Source organism: Mytilus californianus, unplaced genomic scaffold (genome assembly GCF_021869535.1).
Source record: "Mytilus californianus isolate M0D057914Y unplaced genomic scaffold, xbMytCali1.0.p SCAF_36, whole genome shotgun sequence".
In the NCBI taxonomy this organism is placed as follows: Eukaryota; Metazoa; Mollusca; class Bivalvia; order Mytilida; family Mytilidae; genus Mytilus; species Mytilus californianus.
Window position 1 is genome coordinate 39,223 of NW_026262686.1, and position 21,855 is coordinate 61,077.

Below are 21,855 nucleotides of genomic sequence, written 5' to 3' on the forward strand. Positions count from 1 at the left end.
TTTACAATCTTTTTGAAAAATGCCTTCATTTCAACAGAATCAGTGACTTACGACACAAAATCAGTGATGTTTTAATCATAACCATTCCTAATTAACATATTTAATGATTATTTCTGTCGTGTTTGATAAAGGTCAAGGATGAAAAGACAGCAGTCTTAAATGATTTTAATCAGAAAATATAACATCATCACATAGTCCAGCAAACTTTGATAGATTTATGTAAATGCCAACTTTAAAAGAAATTATGCAAATCAAAATGAAGATAAAAAATCCACTTATATTTCTAATCAAGGTAAACATGGTAAACAAAGAAATAAGGATTTTTTCAGAGGACATTTTGTCATTTGTGATTCTTCCACCTTTTCCACAGACAATTTGTCCAGCTACCTGACAAACACTTTATGTATTTAATACAAGAATTGTTCAACAAAATACTTTCAAATATTCTTTATATATTTTCATACATTTCCAATGGAGGCAATATTTTCCTGCCAAACATTTTTTTTCTTAAATTTTCCATAAAATCAAGCTCATGGACCTATTTTTCTTTACCATTATTTAAATTTATTATCTGTTATCTATTTTAAAGTATATATTTTTTAAATTGTTGTTATTTTACAGTAGCAAACAGCTCTAATACAGAGATAAATTGTTAATGCATCAGTACAACATACACAAATTAAGACTTTTTTAAATAAAGCTTTCTTTATAAAGTCAAATAACAATAAGCATGGGAGCATAAAATCTGCCATGAAAAACTGATAGACCTAGATGTACAATGTACTGTGTCATTCTCAAAGTCTGCATTGAACATTATAGTTCTTATTTTATAGGGGATAGCCTTTTCACGAGCTTTAGAAAAGATTTTATGTTAAGAAAAATCATGTTTGAAAGTTTACAGTTAAACACAGTTAACACATTTAAATTAAATATTTACAATGTGTATTTCTATTAATATTCATCAAATATCATTAAATACATTTAAAAATAAATCATTACTATTCACACTTGTTTCTTCTTTATCATATTTTACATCTGATATCTTATTTTTCAAAAGCACTAAAATGATAATGATCAAGTTATTTTCTTTTCACATTACTCCCTACATTCAGCAGTCCAGATCTCCTAAAAAAAATCAGCAAGTCTATTTAGACTCATGTTTTTAAGATCATTCATGTCTGCACCAATCCATTTAATATGATGGTCCTTGTTAAAAAAATGTACATCTAATTAAACATGTCTTCTCTATCTGCCCCGATCAATTCCGACTCCTCCATTGAACTGAAGTTAAGGAAATGAGATGGTCGATGTATTTCATGGTAGAATTCCTTGGGGTTTGCCAGCTGTAATTCATACTTCATGTTAGCGTCATGACGAACACCTGAAAAGGATAAAAGAATGATTTTTTACACAATATCATAAAATGAACTCAATATTAAGATATTTTATCTTTATTTACCTGTGAGCTTTCCCAAGAAGACATGTTTTGCCTGCTGTCTCAAAAAAATAAATAAAGCAGAAATGGTTAATTAAGTCCATGTTTTGGCATGGGAAACCCTAAAAAATCAGCTCAATCAAATATCAAAATAACAAAGTGTGGCATGGATGATGATGCAAGAAAAGATTCTTGTGTGTTATATATAGACACAGTCTGGTAACACTAATTTTGTCTCATACCAATTCTCCTCATTTTATATAATCATATCCTGTGATCAACTCTGTTATCAGTAATACATACCCATAAAGTTGTAATTCCAGGACCACTGAGCAGGAGTCATGAAGAATCCAAGGAAACGATCTGACAATAACATCTGTACACGTTCATAATGTGAGGGGAGATAACCTTTAGGATTGTTACCAGTGTCCGTGTTCTGTCTGCCCCATTCGTATCCCGTAGGGGTCAACTTGTAGGCTGTCAGTGAGCAGGATCCTGGTGTAAAACTAGAAAAGAAAAATAAAATCACATTAATATATAACTTTGTTGTAATTCTCCAGTGGCTAAAACTCTCAAAGGGGCATTAGCTGTCAAATTTATGTTTACTGAATTCATTCAAATTCTCGAATTTCATTTAATGCATACTAAAACGAAATTCAGAACTACAAAAGTTCCATAGAAATACAAAAAAAGATTCTGGAATCAATATAAAGTATCAACATTTCATCTGTATCCCTGATTGCATGACATCTAATTAACTATCGACATGACCCACAAAAACTCTCAATGGGCACGTTACCCCATTGTTATCAATATAAACATAAACAGACAGGTAAACATAAATAACAGAAATACAGGTAGGCACCTGCAACAGCATCAGGTTGATTTTCTTGGTTCAGTTTGATCATTTACTAATAACCTGTACAAGACTGATTTTGTTTGCAGTTTCAATCAATCAATGAAATTCTGGGGAGACATAAACACACTGTCAAGATCTTACCTGCATGTAATTACGACAGTCTTTTCTCCATCCCAGGAAGGATTGTCAGCCATGACTTTAGCGTGAGTAGTAATGTCCTGAGGAGACAGCTGTGGTAATTCATTAGGTTGTGTATGAATCCATCCCAATGGCTCCATCTCCTACAAAAAAACCATCACAAATCACATCATTATACCAGATTTAAATTTAAAGCTTTTACTTCTTTTGAGTTATACAAATAATTCTTCTACTTAAATACAGCAGGATGCTTATTGTTTACTTTTCATAAATAAAAATACAATCTCAGGCAAATAAGACAAACAGTAAATTTATTCTTTTTTCAGATCATGTTTTGAGAAGTGTTTATATTGCTCAAGTTGAAAAAGGGCACACATCTAAACTTATGTAAAAGTGTGTTTTCTAAACCAAGTATTCTATAAAAAAAGTTTTTTTTCTCCACAAAACAAGAGGATTCCCATCTGAAAGTTTTATCAAGGGAAATAACTACACACTTTATTTTAGTATAATTTTCATGCTCCAATTGACATTTTTAATTTTTTGTTAAAAAATTTAGTTTTTCACCAAAATGTGGGATTTTCCTGATCTTTTCTGAGGATTATTATTATCCATACTTACTTTAAGACATTCATGTTCAGGGAGAATGTTTGGTAGATGGACGGTCTGATGAGTTCCCCACTGTGGTGGTAAGACTATACATCTGATCTCCTTGACCTGTGGGTTATCGGGGGGGCTAACTCCATATAAAAATCCAGCAATCTAAAAAGCAGAAGATACATTCTTTTTAAACACACATATAATTCATATTCTAAAATACTCGGAATTGAATATTAAAAGGAGGATTAAATTCATGAAAAATCAAACCAGAAGGCCAAAAAAATGTGTATTAAAGAAATCATCATTGAAAACTCCAGACCTTCCTGTCATACTCAGACTCAGAATTCAACCAATCAAAATACTGGATTTGGTGTTTTGAGCACAAATGTTGTACTCAAGAGTAATGAGTAAAGTTTTATGACCAATAGCCAGATTTACAATAGTGGAAATATGCTTGAATGCTGAATAGAATCATCATTGTACTATTCAAAGGTGCTTTTTATTTGCTGTTTTGGAATAAACAGCATATTATACACAAGGTGTTGAAAAGACAGTACAAAACCTGAACCCACTGATTCATATGAATGCTTTTATTGGTGAAAGTGCAAAATGTACCAAAATTTACATATCATATGAAGGATTATACAAGACAAAACATGTCAAAATCCACAAATCTGGCAAATTCTTAAAAACATTCATGCAAGAAATTTATTAAGCCCAATTAATTAGTTAAAGATTGATTGATTGTTGGTTGCTTAATGTCCAGTTGCATATTATTAGTTAAAGAAGATGTTAATTTAGATGTCTCACCTGTGCTCTTAGATCAGAGATAATAATAAACTTCTTTAGAACATTCTTTGGTAAAATATAAGTATATCCTGTCTCTTTGATATCGTCTGAGGAGACATAAATATGATTAGTTCTCAGATGGAGGTTGGTTGCAGAGATTGCCCTAACACGCCACTCAGTTTTAGACGAGAATGTTGATGTCTCGTAGTTACTGGTTGTGGACGTAATAATTTCATCTCCATGTTTGTTAACAGTTCGTGTTGTTGTTGCTGTAAGTTGTGATTGTTCCTTTGTCTGTTTTTCAATTTCGGCAATTTGTACACGCTGAGCTGATGGTGCTGATATCTCCATACCAAGGATAATGTCCCTTATTTCTGATTGGGTCAAAGAAACCACGTTCACACTGAAAAAAGAATTAATTTATGTCATCTCTCCATCTTAGAATCTAAAGGACTGTATGTTATTTTGATAGAATTTTCAATGTTTTGAACAATGTTAACCAATCGAATGTTTTCTTTATAAATTACCCAGAATTCTTCTGATTCTGAAATGTTAAATGGCAAAATTGCATTTTTTTACAACCTGTTAATATTTGAATTTTTGTAGAAACCATTTATTTAAACTGTATTTTGAGAAGTTTTCATGTAAACTTTTGTTCGCATTTTGCTCAACGAAAGGTAAAGTTAAATTTCCACTTGGTCTAATTTTTGCTGTTTTTAAGTATTTTCATGATTCTTATTATATAAGACATATTTTTGCAGTGAGAAACTGTATTCATTTATTGCATAATAAACATCTTCTATATTTTAAACTTATGAGTTTGACTGTCCCTTTGGTATCTTTTGCCTCTCGTTTGTACAATATACGTTTTAATTCAAACTCCCTCATGGCAAGTTGACCTTTGATAAATTTGGCTTTTCTTTATAGGTTCCTTCTAGCTCCTTACATATTTGGGTATTTATATATCCTTGGCTTACAAGTTTTGGGTTTTGAGTGTTCCTGATGTAGGTTGTTAACAAAGTGTTATTTTCATACTTTAAGGGAACCGTTCTTACTTGTTTTTCTTTCCATAATCAGCCAGAATGAGGTCTTTAAGCTGCATTTCAATCTTCATCCATTCCTCGTCAGACAGAGTGGGCCAGATGTGATGTTGTTCAGTAATCGTCGTCTTGTCTGGCTTCAATACTATCTTGGTGCGGTCATTGTTGACGTGTAAGGCTCGGAGAATTAGAATTAATCGGGAGAAAGCCTACAAATTAAAGAGTAAGAGTAAATTTGTTAGGTCAGATTAAGGAAATAGCCGAAGGATTCAAACAGTCTTGAGTGTGATGCTTGGTAGTTGAAAACATTTTTAAATCAGAAATTCAATAAAACATTCAGAAGCTTAGTTTTAATTCTACTCACTGTGATTAAGTATTGAAATTTTATTGAAAATTGATCTTGGTTGATTTTGACTTGTCTACCTAGATCAATTTTAAGATTCACGTTTAGTCGAAACTTTTGACCTGAAGCTGTGAAGGTTAATGATTGCAAATCATGTTACAAATTTACAAATACTTACCGTATAAGATGAAATAGTTTTCAGCCAATCATCATACAGATTAAATAGTACCATCTGTGGTTCTTTAGCTTCTAGAATCAGATCACCAAACTTTTCTACCTGTAAAAACATAAAAATTTCAAACATTATAATATAAGAAGAATATTTCTTTTGTTCCTCTTCCATCATTCTGACTTTATTTTGTAATTCCGTTCAAAAACTCATAATTGATTGTCTCTAGTCTATGTAGAAATTTTGTTATTTGGAAATTTTAATATAATATATTTATAATATACCTTTGATTGTCTCAGTTATTTCTTCAAAATTTTTTAAATCTCAGTGCAATTTAGAGATAGGCATATTGTTGACTCTCGTTTACTCCTGCAAACTGTTTGTTGACCTTGAGATGTGTTTTTGTTTGTTTAAATGGATTGATGTCTCATTGATGTATACCCAATATCTACTTTTACTCGTATCTAATGATTGCATAGTTATCATTATGCCTTTAACATTTATGAAAACAAGAATTGACATAGAGTAATAAAATGTTGAATCACCAGACTGGTACTAAATAACTTACCTTGAGACAGGCTTGGAAAGGAAGTTGGAGTTCACTCCCCTTGATGACAATATTAGGGAAATCTAACAAATGTACTTCTAATGGATCCAACATGCCTTTCCTTGTGACAATGATCTGTTTAGGTTGTTCCTCTACAGGAAGAGATCTAATTAAGGCAGCTACTTCTTCTGCAGTCTTCCATTTGGCCAACTACAATAGGAAATGGACAGGGATAAAATCATTGTAGATAATGATGGACAGAAATACTTTGAAATATAGATCTTTTTAATACTATAAAATAAAAACAGTAATTTCAGAAGTTTTGCAAGCATGACTTATTGTGGTTGTTTAACGAGGGACCACAAATGTAAAGATTTATTATGGAATTTCATAAAATGAAACATACAAATAATGCTATTAAAATTTCAGATGTGAATTCTTATTTTTTGCAAATCCTATGTTATCGCATTTTCATATTATTAAAATGCCACAAAAATTTCTGAATATACAGCACATTAATCGACATAGAATTCTAGGTATGAGCCCTTTTTTCTAGACTCTGGACTATTTAGAGATTTGTTAAACTATGAAGACAGTATGTGGACTTCTAAATGTCCCAATTTTTTATCTTACCTGTCCGAGACGTTTCTGTCCAGCCCATACTGATGTATGAATGATCTTTAAGAACAACTGTCCTGTTCGTGGATTGAATATAAAAATAGCTCCATTAATTGGCTTGGTCGTTAAATTGCCTTCAAATGTCTGAAAAGAAAAAAAAAGAGTACATCATAAAATGTTAAATAAAACTGAATAAAAAATGTTATTAACGGTCATTAAAACCTTACAGTATAATTGTCCTAATGGACTCAAAAATCAACCAATCACATACTGGATTTGGTGTTTCGAGCACATTTTTTTTTACTCCAAGTACTGAGATCAGTTTATGAATGAAAGGCCTGGCAATGCAGAAATAATAAAATGCTCCGCAGGGCGCAGCTTGATACGACCCCAGAGGTCGAACCCTGAACAGTTGGGGCAAGTATGGACACAACATTCAAGCTTGATACAGCTCTGAATTTGGATTGTGATTAAATATTTGACACAGCATAGGTTTCTGACAAAGAATGAATGTGGTCTAAGAACTTAAAAATTTTAAATTGGACATTCACCTATTATGGTCCAATATCCAAAATCTAAATACATGGTTAGATTCAGCATATCAAAGAACCCCAAGAATTCAATTTTTGATGAAATCATACAAAGTTTAATTTTGGACCCTTTTGACTTCAATGTGGACAAAGTTGATAACGGGGCCCAAAAATCTAAATACATGGTTAGATTCAGCATATCAAAGAACCCCATATATTCAATTTTTGTTGAAATCAAACAAAGTTTAATTTTGGACCCCGATTTGGACCAACTTGAAAACTGGGCCCATAATAAAAAATCTAAATACATGTTTAGATTCAGCATATCAAAGAACACTAAAAAATTCAATTTTTGTTAAAATCAAACTAAGTTTAATTTTGGACCCTTTGGACCTTAATGTAGACCAATTTGAAAACGGAACCAAAAAATAAGAATCTAAATACACGGTTAGATTCGGCATATCAAAGAACCCCAATAATTCAATTTTTGATGAAATCAAACAAAGTTAAATTTTGGACCCTTTGGACCTCAATGTGGACCAATTTGAAAACAGGGCCAAAAATCCAAAAACTTAATACACGGTTATATTCAGCATATTAAAGAACCCCAAGAATTCAAGAATTGAAATTGATCAAGAAATAAGCAATTTATAAGAAGTATCTTCTTTTGCACAATACTGTGCAATTGAATATTTCTTGCTATTGCACAATACTGTACAATTGACAATTTCTTGCTATTGCGCAATATTGTGCTATTGGATATTTCTTGCTATTGCGCAATACTGTGCAATTGAAGATTTCTTGCTATTGCGCAATACTGTGCAATTGAAGATTTCTTGCTATTGTGCAATACTGTGCAATTGAAAATTTCTTGCTATTGCACAATACTTATTATATAAAAATTTACACATCCTGTTTGGTGTGTATCTCCTACCATATCATTATTATTTGCTTTTAAATATAAATCAGAAATAACCAACTTAAAATGGAAAATTTTAAAAGAAAAAAAAAGGAAAAAAAAAAAAAAATCACCCCCCCCCAAAATTTTTTGAACCCCCTTATGATTCATCACCCCCAAACTCAATTCCAGCCTTCCCTTTGTGGTATGGTACCTTGCAGTATAATTTCAGAGAGATCCATACACTTGAACACAAGTTATTGTCTGGAAACTAGAAAAATGCTTATTTTTGGCCCCTTATTCCTAAACGTTTTGGGCAATTACCCCCAAACTCAATTCCAGCTTTCCCTTTGTGATATGGAACCTTGTAGTACAATTTCAGAAAGATCCATACACTTACACACAAGTTATTATCATGAAACTAGAAAAATGCTTGTTTTTTGCCCCTTTTTTTGCCCCTAATTCCTAATATTTTGAGGCAATTACCCCCAAAATCTATCCCAGCATTCCCTGTGTGATATGGAACCTTGTGGTACAATTTCAGAGAGATCCATACACTTGAACACAAGTTATTGTCTGGAAACTAGAAAAATGCTTATTTTTGGCCCCTTTTTGGCCCCTTATTCCTAAAAGTTTTGGACAATTACCATCAAACTCAATTCCAGCTTTCCCTTTGTGATATGGAACGTTGTAGTACAATTTCAGAAAGATCTATACACTTACACACAAGTTATTGTCATGAAACTAGAAAAATGCTTGTTTTTTGCCCCTTTTTTGGCCCCTAATTCCTAATATTTTGAGGCAATTACCCCCAAAATCAATCCCAGCATTCCCTGTGTGATATGAAACCTTGTGGTACAATGTCAGAGAGATCCATACACTAACACACAAGTTATATCTGGAAGTTACAAAAATGCTTATTTTTGGCCCCTTTTTGGCCCCTAATTCCTTAACTGTTGGTACCATAACCCCCAAAATCAATCCCAACCTTCCTTTTGTGGTATTGAACCTTATGGTAAAATTTCATAGAGATCCATTCACTTAAACTAAAGTTAGAGTGCGAAAACCAATGTGTCTTCTGACGACGCCGACGCCAACGTCATACCAATATACGACCGCAAAAATTTTTTGCGGTCGTATAAAAATAGTATTCATGATGAGTAAAACATAAAATAACTGTAAAATTACAAATATCTATTAGACTGATACTGAAAAAGCTTTTTTTTCATACAACCTTCAAAATGAATTTCTTTATATTTCATGTATAAAATAGAAAGGAGGTGAAAGTACATGGAAAAACAAATTTGGGTCATGAATTTAAAGTAGAAGTAGTGACTTAATTCAGTTAAAATTAATATGTCAGAGGCTGCCAAACTGAACTATAGACTGTCGATATATTTTAAGATAAAGCTGGTAGACTTTTCTATAATTTTGTTACAACTTGTACCAAAATTAGTACACTACTCTGTAAAAATCTTATTGAAAAAGAGCACTTGCAACTTTTTAATTTGTATTTGTCTAAAAGAAATGCACTATGAAATAGCTGTGGTCTAGGGTCATCTGATGCCCTATATATATATATATTTAATACGACATACCTTGTGTATAGTAACTCTGTATACATTAGTATCATCCACAAACCAAATGATCTGGTTGGAGAACAGTTCTCCGTAATTCTGTGATGACAGGTACGGTTCTGTAGGTTCGGATGAGTACAATTGTAGACCTTTACGTATTCTCTCCCTCAGTACATACAGGGCTGGATTAGCCTTCATGATCTTGGCCATAGCCTGCTGGATCAGTGGTTTGGCACCTGGGAACCAGTTACCGTAGGCACTGTGTAAATTGTAGGCTAGGTCAATGGCAACCAGAGCTCCTGTAGGTGAAGGATAGATACTCATGTTGTCTGTGGTGTAGTCGAGGAACTTAGCACGTGCGTAACGTTCCACATCATGAGAGTCGTAATCACCCCATCTTAGTTGTATATCAATCCAGTATTTCTGGGTAGTTGTGTTATCCATTACATCTCTATAAAAGTCAAAATATCAAGTTAGTTTAAATAAACTGCTTCGCTGAGCGCAGCTGGATACGCCCGCAGAGGTCTAAGCCTGAACAGTTGGGGCAAAAATGGACACAATATTCAAGCTTGATACAGGTCTGAATTTGGATTGTAATTAAATATTTGACATACATCTATTATAGGTTTCTGAATAAATGTAGTCAAAGAACTTGAAGTTGGTTATATGAATTGAATTTATATTCAATTAAAGATTTCTTGCTGTTGTGCAATACACTGTGCTGTTGCCCAATACTTAGTAAATCTGTTGTCAGACTAAAAACAAAAAAAATTATAAAATTCTAAAGGGAGCTTACATCAATAGATATAAACAGTTCACCAAAGTTTCATACGAATTGCTGAAAGCATTTTTGAGTTTTTGTCTGAAAACTGGAAAATCCCCCCTTTTTTAATGAATAAACCCCATAATTCGGAAATGTAAAATCTAAAATTTATAAATTTCTAAAGGGAGCTTACATCAATAGATATCAACAATTCATCAAAGTTTCATGAGAACTGCTGAAAGCATTTTTGAGTTATTGTCCGAAAACTGGAAAATCCCCCTTTTTTTCATGAATAAAACCCCATAACTCGGAAACGTAAAATCTAAAATTTATAAAAATCCTAAGGGAGCTCATGTCAATAGATATAAACAATTAACCAAAATTTCTTGCAAGTTGGTGAAAGCATTCTTGAGTTATTGTCCGAAAACTGGAAAATCCCCCTTTTTTTAATGAATAAAACCCCATAACTTGGAAACGTAATATCTAAAATTTATAAAAAACGAAAGGGAGCTCATGTCAATAGATATAAACAATTAACCAAAATTTCTTGCAAGTTGGTGAAAGCATTCTTGAGTTATTGTCCGAAAACTGGAAAATCCCCCTTTTTTTAATGAATAAAACCCCATAACTCGGAAACGTAATATCTAAAATTTATAAAAAACGAAAGGGAGCTCACGTCAATAGATGTAAACAATTCACCAAATTTTTAAGCAAATTGGTTAAAGCATTTTTGAGTTAATGTCCGACATGTTGACGACGGACAGACGGACGTACAACGGTATACCATAATACGTCCCGTAAACGGGCGTATAAAAACAAGTTAAGTTCCTACCTTTACAGACCTCCCCTATAAAAATAAAGGTCAAAACAAATGCTTTTATCATACAAAGTTTCAAACAATATCAACACTACATCTAGTTCTTCTAGTTCTTCTGGGGGGCCTCGGTGGCCAAGTTGTCTAAGTAGTTACTACTGTAATCACTAGCCAGTCAACACTGAGGTTGTGAGTTCGAACCCCGCTCGTGCAGGTGCACTCGACTCCAATTTTAACTGACTAGGATTGTCAGTTTTCCTATCGAAGGTCGGTGGTTTTCTCCGGGCACTCCGGCTTCCTCCACCAATAAAAACTGGCTGCCACGAAATAGCCCAAAAGCGGTGCTTAAAATTGGTGTTAAAACACCAAAAATAAAAAAAAATCAAATCTAGTTCTTCTGATCCATCCCCCCCTCCCCCATTGGGACACCACATTTGTATAGTTTTGTTGATACTTACTTAGAATTGCTAACACTGATGGTTTTGAGACGTTCCACTTTTACATTTATACTTACTTAGAATTGCTAACACTGATGGTTTTGAGATGTTCCACTTTTACATTTATACTTACTTAGAATTGCTAACACTGATGGTTTTGAGATGTTCCACTTTTACATTTATACTTACTTAGAATCTGCTAACAGTGATGGTCTTGAGACGTTCCACTTTTACATTTATACTTACTTAGAATCTGCTAACAGTGAGGGTTTTGAGATGTTCCACCTTTATGTTTATACTTACTTAGAATCTGCTAACAGTGATGGTTTTGAGACGTTCCACTTTTACATTTATACTTACTTAGAATCTGCTAACAGTGATGGTTTTGAGATGTTCCACTTTTACATTTATACTTACTTAGAATCTGCTAACAGTGATGGTTTTGAGACGTTCCACTTTTACATTTATACTTACTTAGAATCTGCTAACAGTGATGGTTTTGAGACGTTCCCCCTTTATGTTTATACTTACTTAGAATCTGCTAACAGTGATGGTTTTGAGACGTTCCACTTTTACATTTATACTTACTTAGAATCTGCTAACACTGATGGTTTTGAGACGTTCCCCCTTTATGTTTATACTTACTTAGAATCTGCTAACAGTGATGGTTTTGAGACATTCCACTTTTACATTTATACTTACTTAGAATCTGCTAACAGTGATGGTTTTGAGACGTTCCACTTTTACATTTATACTTACTTAGAATCTGCTAACAGTGATGGTTTTGAGATGTTCCACTTTTACATTTATACTTACTTAGAATCTGCTAACAGTGATGGTTTTGAGACGTTCAATTTTACATTTCTTACTTACTTAGAATCTGCTAACAGTGATGGTTTTGAGATGTTCCACTTTTACATTTATACTTACTTAGAATCTGCTAACACTGATGGTTTTGAGACGTTCCACTTTTACATTTATACTTACTTAGAATCTGCTAACAGTGATGGTTTTGAGACGTTCCACTTATAAGCAGCAAACAGGAGTATATCAGCACATGAACTGTTCATTTTGTACGACTTCCTGGGATGGATTGTTTCTTTCTGTACTGTTTCTATCTCTAAAGCATCCAATTCTTGATCAAATACCTGTCATAAAACAGAGAGCTAGTGAAACAAAAATAGTCATTTATAAAAACAAGACAAACCACCTCAATACACCTTATCGCTATTTATCCGCCATTACTGGACATCACACAAGTTCCCGTAAAATTTTGACGTCATAATAGAAAATATCTGACGCCACAATGGAAAAGTGATTGTTGTATGACGTCAAAAGTTCGAGCGGGACAGATTCTCGGGTCAAGCGGGAATAGCGATAAGGTGTATAGACAAAAATATGAGGAAAAAAGCCAGGGGTTAAATAAAACCATGATATATCTAGTCAAGCCCGATATAAAGGTCATCCTGGAACAAGAGAAACTAACCTTAATAATTTGAGGTCATCTTTAAATTGAAATTTGACATTTGCATTTTTCAATGATAAAAAAAAATCTACCTTTTATTCATACAGAGGGCATTGCAAACAAATATTTAAACAATCATAATGTTGTGGATACTCAAATTCAATAAAGTGATAACAAACCTGACACAAATCCATGACAACACTTTCATGAATTTTCTGCCACAAATGAGCCCTGAATATTTGGATCAGTGAAATCTTTAGAGTAGGGATTTTACCGTGCATAAAAATACCAGTCAAGTCGAGTTGTACCTGGAAACCTACGTACACCTGAAATCATAATGTTATACACATTTAATAGTGAAATCTTCAGCGTAGGGTTTTTACCATGCTGGAAACCTACGTACACCTGAAATAATGTTATACATCTGTCAATGATCTCCAGTGTAGGCATTTTACAATGCAGAAAAGAACTATGCCTTTTCGTTGTGATATATATATTTCTCAGATAGAAACTATAAAAGAGTGCAATCATTGAGAGAATATTTATTTATTGCCTCACTGTGAGAAAACATAATCAGGGGAAAAGGTTGATATTCATACTTTGAATTTTGACCGATATTTCAATGAATATAAATAATAAACCAGCCTTGTATGAGACACTTAACCCTATATATTTAATTTTTCCTTTTAGTACCTTCATACTCAGTAGAATACATAATAGAGTGTAGTAACCAATAGTAAATTGATTTGGATTACCTCCCTTACACTGCTTTTAAATTGTCTCAATTGTCCTTTAACCAGAAAAACCCTTCTTTTCCCCTTTTTTTGCCCCTAATTACTAATTGGTTTGAGCCATAACCCCCCAAAGACAATCCTAACCATCCCTTTGTAGTACGGAAACTTTTGGTATAATTTCAGAGAGATTCATACACTTTAACACAAGTTATTGTCTGGAAACTACAAAAATGCTTATTTGGGCACCTTTTTGGCCCCTAATTCCTAACATTTATATATATATATATATATTTACATATTTTGTAGTGGTTTGAAATTTGATGAGTTATGTAGCTCATTTTTGGCATCATTATTGACAATAAAAACTTATTGTATTGTATAAGTATAAAAATACTTATTTCAACTTTTCCCCAAAAAAACAAAGTTGTTCCTATCTTGTATAAAATCTTACATTAGCTCTGTTTATCGTTGGTGACCACCACAACGTAAATCGTCGGTTTGGAATTTGATTCAGCCCAGATCTCTGTGCATTTGTCAATTTTTTGTATTTCATAGACTCCTCAAATCCACTGGCTTTCTCCCAGAACAGACCTTCCCACGTAGGAAAGTATGTCCCTTTAAACAGGGTGTGTTCAAGGATTCCCTCGACACCTCCTAACGCTTGGATCATGTCAGTTCTATAGTTGTTTAAGTTCCACAATTTCCCGTCGTGACGCTGGTGAGTCCACCAGAATGGATTCTGTTTCAATACCTGTATCACAAAAAAATGTCAATTTAATATAACATATGATGAAAGCAAGCCTTATAAATCATTAGGTTTTTATTTGTATCAGATATTTTTTTCTTTAATTTACAAAGATGTATTTCTACTGTGCATCATTGGCTAATAACATATCTTTTGGACTCGCTGTGTAATCATGATAATCAAAGGACTTAAGAAATTTTGCATTGTTTTCAATTAAAAGGAAGTTCAATAGTGCATACTCAAATTATGTAAGAAGGAAATCACCAATCAAAATATTTTGCCCAATGTCCTAATCTTGATGAAAAATCAAAATTCCATCTATAATCTAGAAGTCATTGTTTAAAAGGAAAATCTGAGAAATTGTTTTAATACCAGTAATGTATTTTAATAATTATTTTACACGCTCCTAGAAATACTTGCTTCAGGACATAACTATTTCAAACGCAGCACACTTTTCTCACACAAATTTGACCTTATATTAAAGTACCTGGAATGCTTTAAATTCTGTTCGGACTCTCCACCCTTTATCATAGGCCAGTGTATGTCTGTCCTTCTGGAAAAGTGTGTTGATTCTCGGAATACCTCTATCCCAACTGTCCTCTAAATCTTCTAACGTCAGACGCCTACAAAATTAATTGAAAATATTGTTCACACTTCAAATAAAACTGTAACGGAAACACATAAAATACTCTCACTCGCAATTAATTTCATCCATTACGAATTAAAGGATATGTGGGGTATACATCAATGAGAAAACAACCAAATCACACAAGCAACTAATGATTATTTAGTGTTTAACTGCCTTTTTTCCTTGATTACTTTACATGGTTTTCGTATACTATATCTTTACTTTATTTCTGAACAGGATCTAAGATTAATTAAAACACAAGAAGTGATGACAAACTAACCTGTTCTGTGCATTAGCTTCCTGTCTTTTCAATGCATACTCAGCCCATACTCTCTGTGAGTCTATAAACTCACTTTCCCATGGCATTATGTATCTACAATATACAAAGATATAACTTTAATTTCTCTCAATAAATACAAAGTTTGCTATATTTGTTTTTTGAGGGGGAGGGGGGTTCTTACTAAAAAGAAGTTTGCTTGCTTCTCTCTTTCAATGAATATATCTTGGCACTGTTTTTTTTCCTTCAATGATTAATATATAATCATACATTGTACTTTATTGCATTCTATTAAAACACAATCAATATGTTAATCTAAACAATAACTTAAGAAAGGTAGAAATAAGCTGGTTGATAAATACAAACATTAAAGAAATTCTCTTTAAATTACAGGTTTAATAGATATATGCAGGCTGTTGTACCGAAACTTTTGAGAATCTCTCATTCCGATGACAAGGACTAACCTCTTGCATTAAGGGCCCAAACTGCCACAATATAAAAGATTAACGTAAGCACAATGGACATTTTCTTCTAAAATCTAAGGACCTAGCCTACAATTAAGTAGCCTTGGCTTCTAGGCATTTGCTAATGTTTTTCCATGCCATACCTGTATAAGTTAGGAATCAACTGATCTTCGTCATGACTCATTCCTGATCTGAAATGTGTGATCCCCACATCAGTCTGTTTGGACCATCGTAAATCTGACTGTGGTATCAAAACATGACCCATTGACAGCATTCCCAATCCTCCTAACTCTTTAGGTGTGTAAAACACAACTGGGGGAAATCTGCTAGGCATTTTGGAATTAAGTCCAATTTTAATACGAGTTTGGATTTTGTTTTCACATTTGACTAGCAAGTCCAGTAACTCTTGCGTATTGACAACAGCTTCTCGGAAATAGGTCATTAATCCAATCAATGCAGTGTTCCACTTGTTGACAATCTATAATGATGAAAGTAATAATGAATAATAGTCATTACCATACCTTGCAGTCATAAAAGTTTTGAACGAGATTATTGTACTCAAGACTCAGAAATCAACCAATCAAAAGACTGTTTGCTGTTTCAAGCAAGTACTGAGTAAAGTTTTATGACCAAGAGCCAAGAGGTCTGAAAATACTAAGTGACAGAAATGTAAACAAGTAATAAATGTGACAGCAAACCAACACCAAAATGACATAGACAGGTTTATTCAACTGTTACTTGTATTTCTTCATATAAATAAGAAGATGTGGTATTCTATTTCATTGCTTGTTTTTTTATAACAATTCCTTTTAGAATCTGATAATCACGCAAATTTGTGTGTTTCAATTTGAACATATGAGGTTTTGGAATACAGTGGATTAATTTTGACAGGAGTTCCAATTTATGTCTAGTAATGAAAAACTGTTCATTGCATCGATCTTTCTTTATTACGTGATTTTGACAAATTTGGCATATAAGCCTCTTGGAAATTTCTACATGTATTTTGTTGGATATTTAAATTCATGGTTCACAAATACCTTAAAAAACAGAACCAAATGCATAGTAAAGAATATCACAGTATTGTGAAAATCTCCAATGGCGTAGTATTGATTCTTAGGAAAGTCTTAACTTTGAAGTTTGCATATATTTTTGTTGTTTTTTTTTAATTCACACTATTTGGACGTGTAATATATAACACTAGATGTGATGGGAGTCAACTAGGCGGTTAGTTTTATCGTTTGAATTGTTTAACATTTCTCATTTTGGGGCCTTTTATAGCTTACTATGCGGTATGGGCTTTGCTCATTGCTGAAGGCCATATGGTGACCTATAGTTGTTAATTTCTGTGTCATTTGGTCTCTTGTGAAGAGTTTCTCGTTGGCAATCATACCACATCTTCTTTTTTATATTTAAAGCTACATGTGTACATAATCACTAAATTGATAAACGATGTGTAATATATAACACTAGATGTGATAGGAGTCAACTAGGCTGTTAGTTTTCTCATTTGAATTGTTTTACATTTGTCATTTTGGGGCCTTTTATAGCTGACTATGCGGTATGGGCTTTGCTCGTTGTTGAAGGCCGTACGGTGACCTATAGTTGTTAATTTCTGTGTCATTTGGTCTCTTGTGAAGAGTTGTCTTGTTGACAATCATACCACATCTTCTTTTTTATATTTAAAGCTACAAGTGTACATAATCACTAAATTGATAAACAACTGGTAGTTTTTTCTACACATTCTGTAATTTGTTGCCAGATTATGAACATTTGTCTCACCTTCGTAAAAGTAGTAGATCCTGATGCCATGAGAATTTGTCTGACTCTGTTATGGAATCGTGACATGGACTCGTCGTCCACGCGTAGGAAACACTGAGCCGTTCTCTCTTTTGTGACCTCATTCTGTAGATTCCAGATACCATCTTTTTGTTTATTTTCACCAGCTGTTGTACGACATTTGGGCAAGATACGACATTCAAAACCACTCATGTTAAATAATAAATTAGGATTGTCTTTACTGTAAACAGACACAAAGCTTCCATCCCATTGGATGGTTGTCACTGATCTGGGTAACCTGTTCTTAATATCCCAAAACACAGCACGACCCCTGAAACAAAAGAAAGTTGATATGTAGACACAAACAGTATCTTTTCAAATTGCAAAGTTGACAAACTATTCTTCAAAAACACAGCATGTTCCTTGCAATGTATATACTGACCACATTACCAGGAATTAAAATTAAAGACATAAGTGTATTCGAAGAATGTGTGTCGCTTGTCGTCTCCAAATAAAATTAGCAAAAATTAGAATCTGTGAATTGCTACCATGGATTATGGAAACATTGCATTTTTGTGGATGTTTAATTTTGTGGTTTTACCAGATATAATTTGTACTTAGTTGAACGTTCACCTATACCTATGGTCTCAACTAAAATTAGTATCCTAAGAATGATCATAAATTGAAGAATCTGTGAATTTTGTTGGAATCTGCTAATCTGTTTTCAAGGATGGCAAATGATGCTGTCAGGCAACACAAACATCAGATGGAGAAAAAGTTCAAGTGGAGCATTTGAACAATTCTGGTTCAATTCCATTTAGTGACTTCACAGTTATTAACAAACTTTTCACAATTGTCACAATGAAAACAGAAGAAATAAATGCGGAATGTGTCCATGGGACACAGATGATGCCCCCGATTGCATATCATATAAAGTTATAAAGGGACATAACTGAAGAACAGTAAAAGTGATGCTACCCAAATTTGTACTTTATCTGAGTTTTGTGGTAATAAGCATTGTGTATAAGTTTCATAAAATTTGGTTGAGGCAAACTCGAGTTAGAGAACAGAAACAAAAAATTCAGCAATTTTTCCATTTGTAAAGGGGCATAATTCTAGAACGGTTGAAGTGACGCCACCAAAATTCAAACTTGATCTGTATTTTGTGGTAATAAGCATTGTGTATAAGTTTGATAGCATTTGGTTGAGGCAAACTAAAGTTGGAAAACGGAAACAAAAAATTCAGCAATTTTTCCATTTGTAAAGGGGCATAACTCTAGAACCGTTAAAGTGACACCACCAAAATTCAAACTTGATCTGTGTTTTGTGGTATTCAGCATTGTGTACAAGTTTCATAACATTTGATTGAGGCAAACTTAAGTTAGAGAATGGAAACGAAAAATTCAGCAATTTTTCCATTTGTAAAGGAGCATAACTCTAGAACAGTAGAAGTGACCCCACCAAATTTCAAATTTTATCTGTGTATTGTCCAACTTTTGGACGTACGTACAGACGGACAAGGGTAAAATTAAATGACCCCTCCGCTACGGCGGGGGCATAAAAATGTAGATCACAAAAAAAAGAAAGTTATTCTAATATATTAAATAGTTTGCCACTTTAAAGATATCCAAGAGTATTACCAGGTACACTTACAGATTGACATCGTGTTTCATCAGCCTCATTCTGGAATCTCTGGGCCAACATTTCTTGTTGTTATACCCCACAATGTTCTCATTGTTAGGATCAGGATGTTCTGTAAGATATCTCTGGATCAAGTCTCTAGCGTCATCAGCTGAAAATCTATAATGAGAAAGACGTTTATTTAAATCTGAATCATGTTTGAGTACAACTATATATAACTTTTTTTTCATTGAGAATCTTGTAAATATAGTCAAAATCAATTAAAGAGAATTTTGGTATGGGTCAATAAGACAGCAACCCAACAACAAAAACTTTCAAACCATCTAGAGGTCAACATAGTCTTAGTCAATAGACCCAGTTATAATTATATTACAGAGTACAAGGCAGATTATTGAACTTCTTACAACCATGTGACTAACATGTTATATGCATGTAAACGATACTGTACCCCTCTCCCATTTCTTTTTACATTGAATATTCACCTGCAGAAAAGGTTCTTCTTAAATAAGATCCCCCCTTTCTTTTTACATTGAATATTCACATGAACAGATTCATTTAAAATAAGACTAATGCACAGCTCATAGATACTGCCCTTCCCCTTTTATTAATTTAGTATTTACCTGAAGAAGAGATGAATCTTGTCTACATATCTTGAATATAATCTAATTGGATGGCTGCTTTCTGTTCCAACATCCTATAATTACAAAAGTAAATATAACTACATAAATAAATTAATTTCTTTATTTTGTTGTAATAATATTTTCACCCGCCTGGAGTTGATCGGTTTTCATATAAATCTTTCAATTTCAGGCCATTCTTTTCTCAAAGAAAATTCACTGATAAGATTAAAACTGTATGATTCCTCATTCCATGTTGCATTTTGTTTATTAATACAATTTTTATGTTCGTATGTGTATAGCAAAGAAGAGCATAAATGTGTATAAATTCCTTTATCAGAGATGATTTTACAAAAATAAAAGAGGAATGGTTGTACCAGGTGCCATTTACTGTGTATCATAAGAAATTGTAATGAGAAAATCCAGATTAACAACAGGGGAAATGTGTTATAAATTTATAATGATCTCTGATTTCCATTGTATATATATATATATATATACAGAATATTTGTAAAATTTGTTGTAGTAATTGAAATCCCGGTTTTCTTTGTTTATCTACATCACACCAAGAAAGATAATATTTTTTTCTACTTTAAAATATATCCCGTTTCGGTAAAGGTGTCAGGAAAGTGACCATAAACACCAGATTTTTTTCTCATTTTGGTTGATGTTGAAATACAGTCATAGAAAATCAATATGAAGATAAAATATCTGTAACTCAATGTTAGACAGAAATTATTTTTTAATCCAAATTATTTAGGTCAAAATAATTGAACACAAATTTTTAACTTTCTATAAATGTGTAGTTTTACCTGAAATGTTAAAAAGTCATTGGGCATCTGTGGTGGACCAGCCATCTCACTGGCCCTGTGAAGACCAAGTACCAACAGATCTAACACCAGACCATAATACTGGACAATGAAGGAAGCAAACTGTAGACCTCTGATGATACCATAGGAATTGGTATGGTTCATATCCTGTAAAATAAGTCATTATTTGTTCAGCTAGATAATTTATTAAAATAGATAATTTTTAAGCAAGATAATTTTTTTTAGATAAATAACTTCTTTAGAAAGACAATTTGTCAATAGACCAATAGCCACAATAGTCAATGTGCCCCTCCACTATAATGGAATATTCCATATCACTAAACTTTCCAAGGATTAAAGCTCCCCAAAAAATATATGCCCAGATTTTTGGAAGATTTTGCTAATGTATATGTCTGACATACTGTTAATTTAGAAATTATTGCATGGTTTTTATTAATGCGATAATGCAACTTGGTGAGTATTGCAACAATAAGAACTGACATTCTGATATATGATAGATATATCTGCATGCAGCATTTCTAGAAAGCGCAATAATTTCTGAATTAACAGTAATTAAACTCTAATGACAAATGCTGACAATAGAGCACTTACAAAGCAGGTTTTCCAGTAATTTACATTTCAAAGGGGCAAAAGTCCCCAATGCATAAATTATCATGCCTTACTCTACAATATTGCTGAAGTAAGCTTTCCTTTGTGGTGATAGAAATTAAAAGAAATAAGTGGATAGATCAATTTGAAACATAGACAATATTTACCTTATAATTAATGACAACGTTGTTCTTAGCTGTCATGTAATCAGCGATGTTATGATCAACAATTAAACGTAACAATCTGTTGAGTAAAGTCAAATCTATCTTTTCGTACATCTTTTCAAACGATGATTCCATCATAACATTACACTCCCCTTCACCAGTGTCCCACACATCTTGTAGATTGTTAATACCTGTTAAATAAACAAATAATGTTTATTTCTGGTCATTACATACTAATTCTGTAGTTTACATTTTCCCTAAATCTAAAACAAAAAAATTATTGATACTGGTATAGCAGATGGATGGATTGATGGAGAATTAACCCAAAATACCCTGTATAGCAAATGCATTTAGGGTTTTTAATGAAAGATA

General features: G+C 32.9%; 1 protein-coding gene across 1 annotated transcript in view; it reads right to left on the reverse strand.

Moving 5' to 3' along the window:
- Positions 1-512: 512 nt before the first annotated feature.
- LOC127736736 (pre-mRNA-processing-splicing factor 8) overlaps positions 513-21,855 on the reverse strand; it is a 49,254-nt gene continuing 27,911 nt past the window's right edge. Inside the window, exons 19-39 of the mRNA XM_052247318.1 lie at positions 21,487-21,674; positions 20,714-20,878; positions 19,905-19,978; positions 19,297-19,443; positions 17,647-17,974; positions 16,011-16,345; positions 15,407-15,499; positions 14,986-15,121; positions 14,205-14,504; positions 13,199-13,345; positions 12,542-12,702; positions 9,562-9,991; positions 6,551-6,679; positions 5,939-6,127; positions 5,380-5,478; positions 4,874-5,067; positions 3,840-4,221; positions 3,051-3,191; positions 2,436-2,575; positions 1,739-1,941; positions 513-1,381 (exon numbers count right to left, since the gene is read on the reverse strand). Coding sequence (XP_052103278.1) covers positions 1,227-1,381; positions 1,739-1,941; positions 2,436-2,575; positions 3,051-3,191; positions 3,840-4,221; positions 4,874-5,067; positions 5,380-5,478; positions 5,939-6,127; positions 6,551-6,679; positions 9,562-9,991; positions 12,542-12,702; positions 13,199-13,345; positions 14,205-14,504; positions 14,986-15,121; positions 15,407-15,499; positions 16,011-16,345; positions 17,647-17,974; positions 19,297-19,443; positions 19,905-19,978; positions 20,714-20,878; positions 21,487-21,674 — 4,136 coding nt within the window. The 3' untranslated portion in view covers positions 513-1,226. The remainder of the gene's footprint in view (positions 1,382-1,738; positions 1,942-2,435; positions 2,576-3,050; positions 3,192-3,839; positions 4,222-4,873; positions 5,068-5,379; positions 5,479-5,938; positions 6,128-6,550; positions 6,680-9,561; positions 9,992-12,541; positions 12,703-13,198; positions 13,346-14,204; positions 14,505-14,985; positions 15,122-15,406; positions 15,500-16,010; positions 16,346-17,646; positions 17,975-19,296; positions 19,444-19,904; positions 19,979-20,713; positions 20,879-21,486; positions 21,675-21,855) is intronic.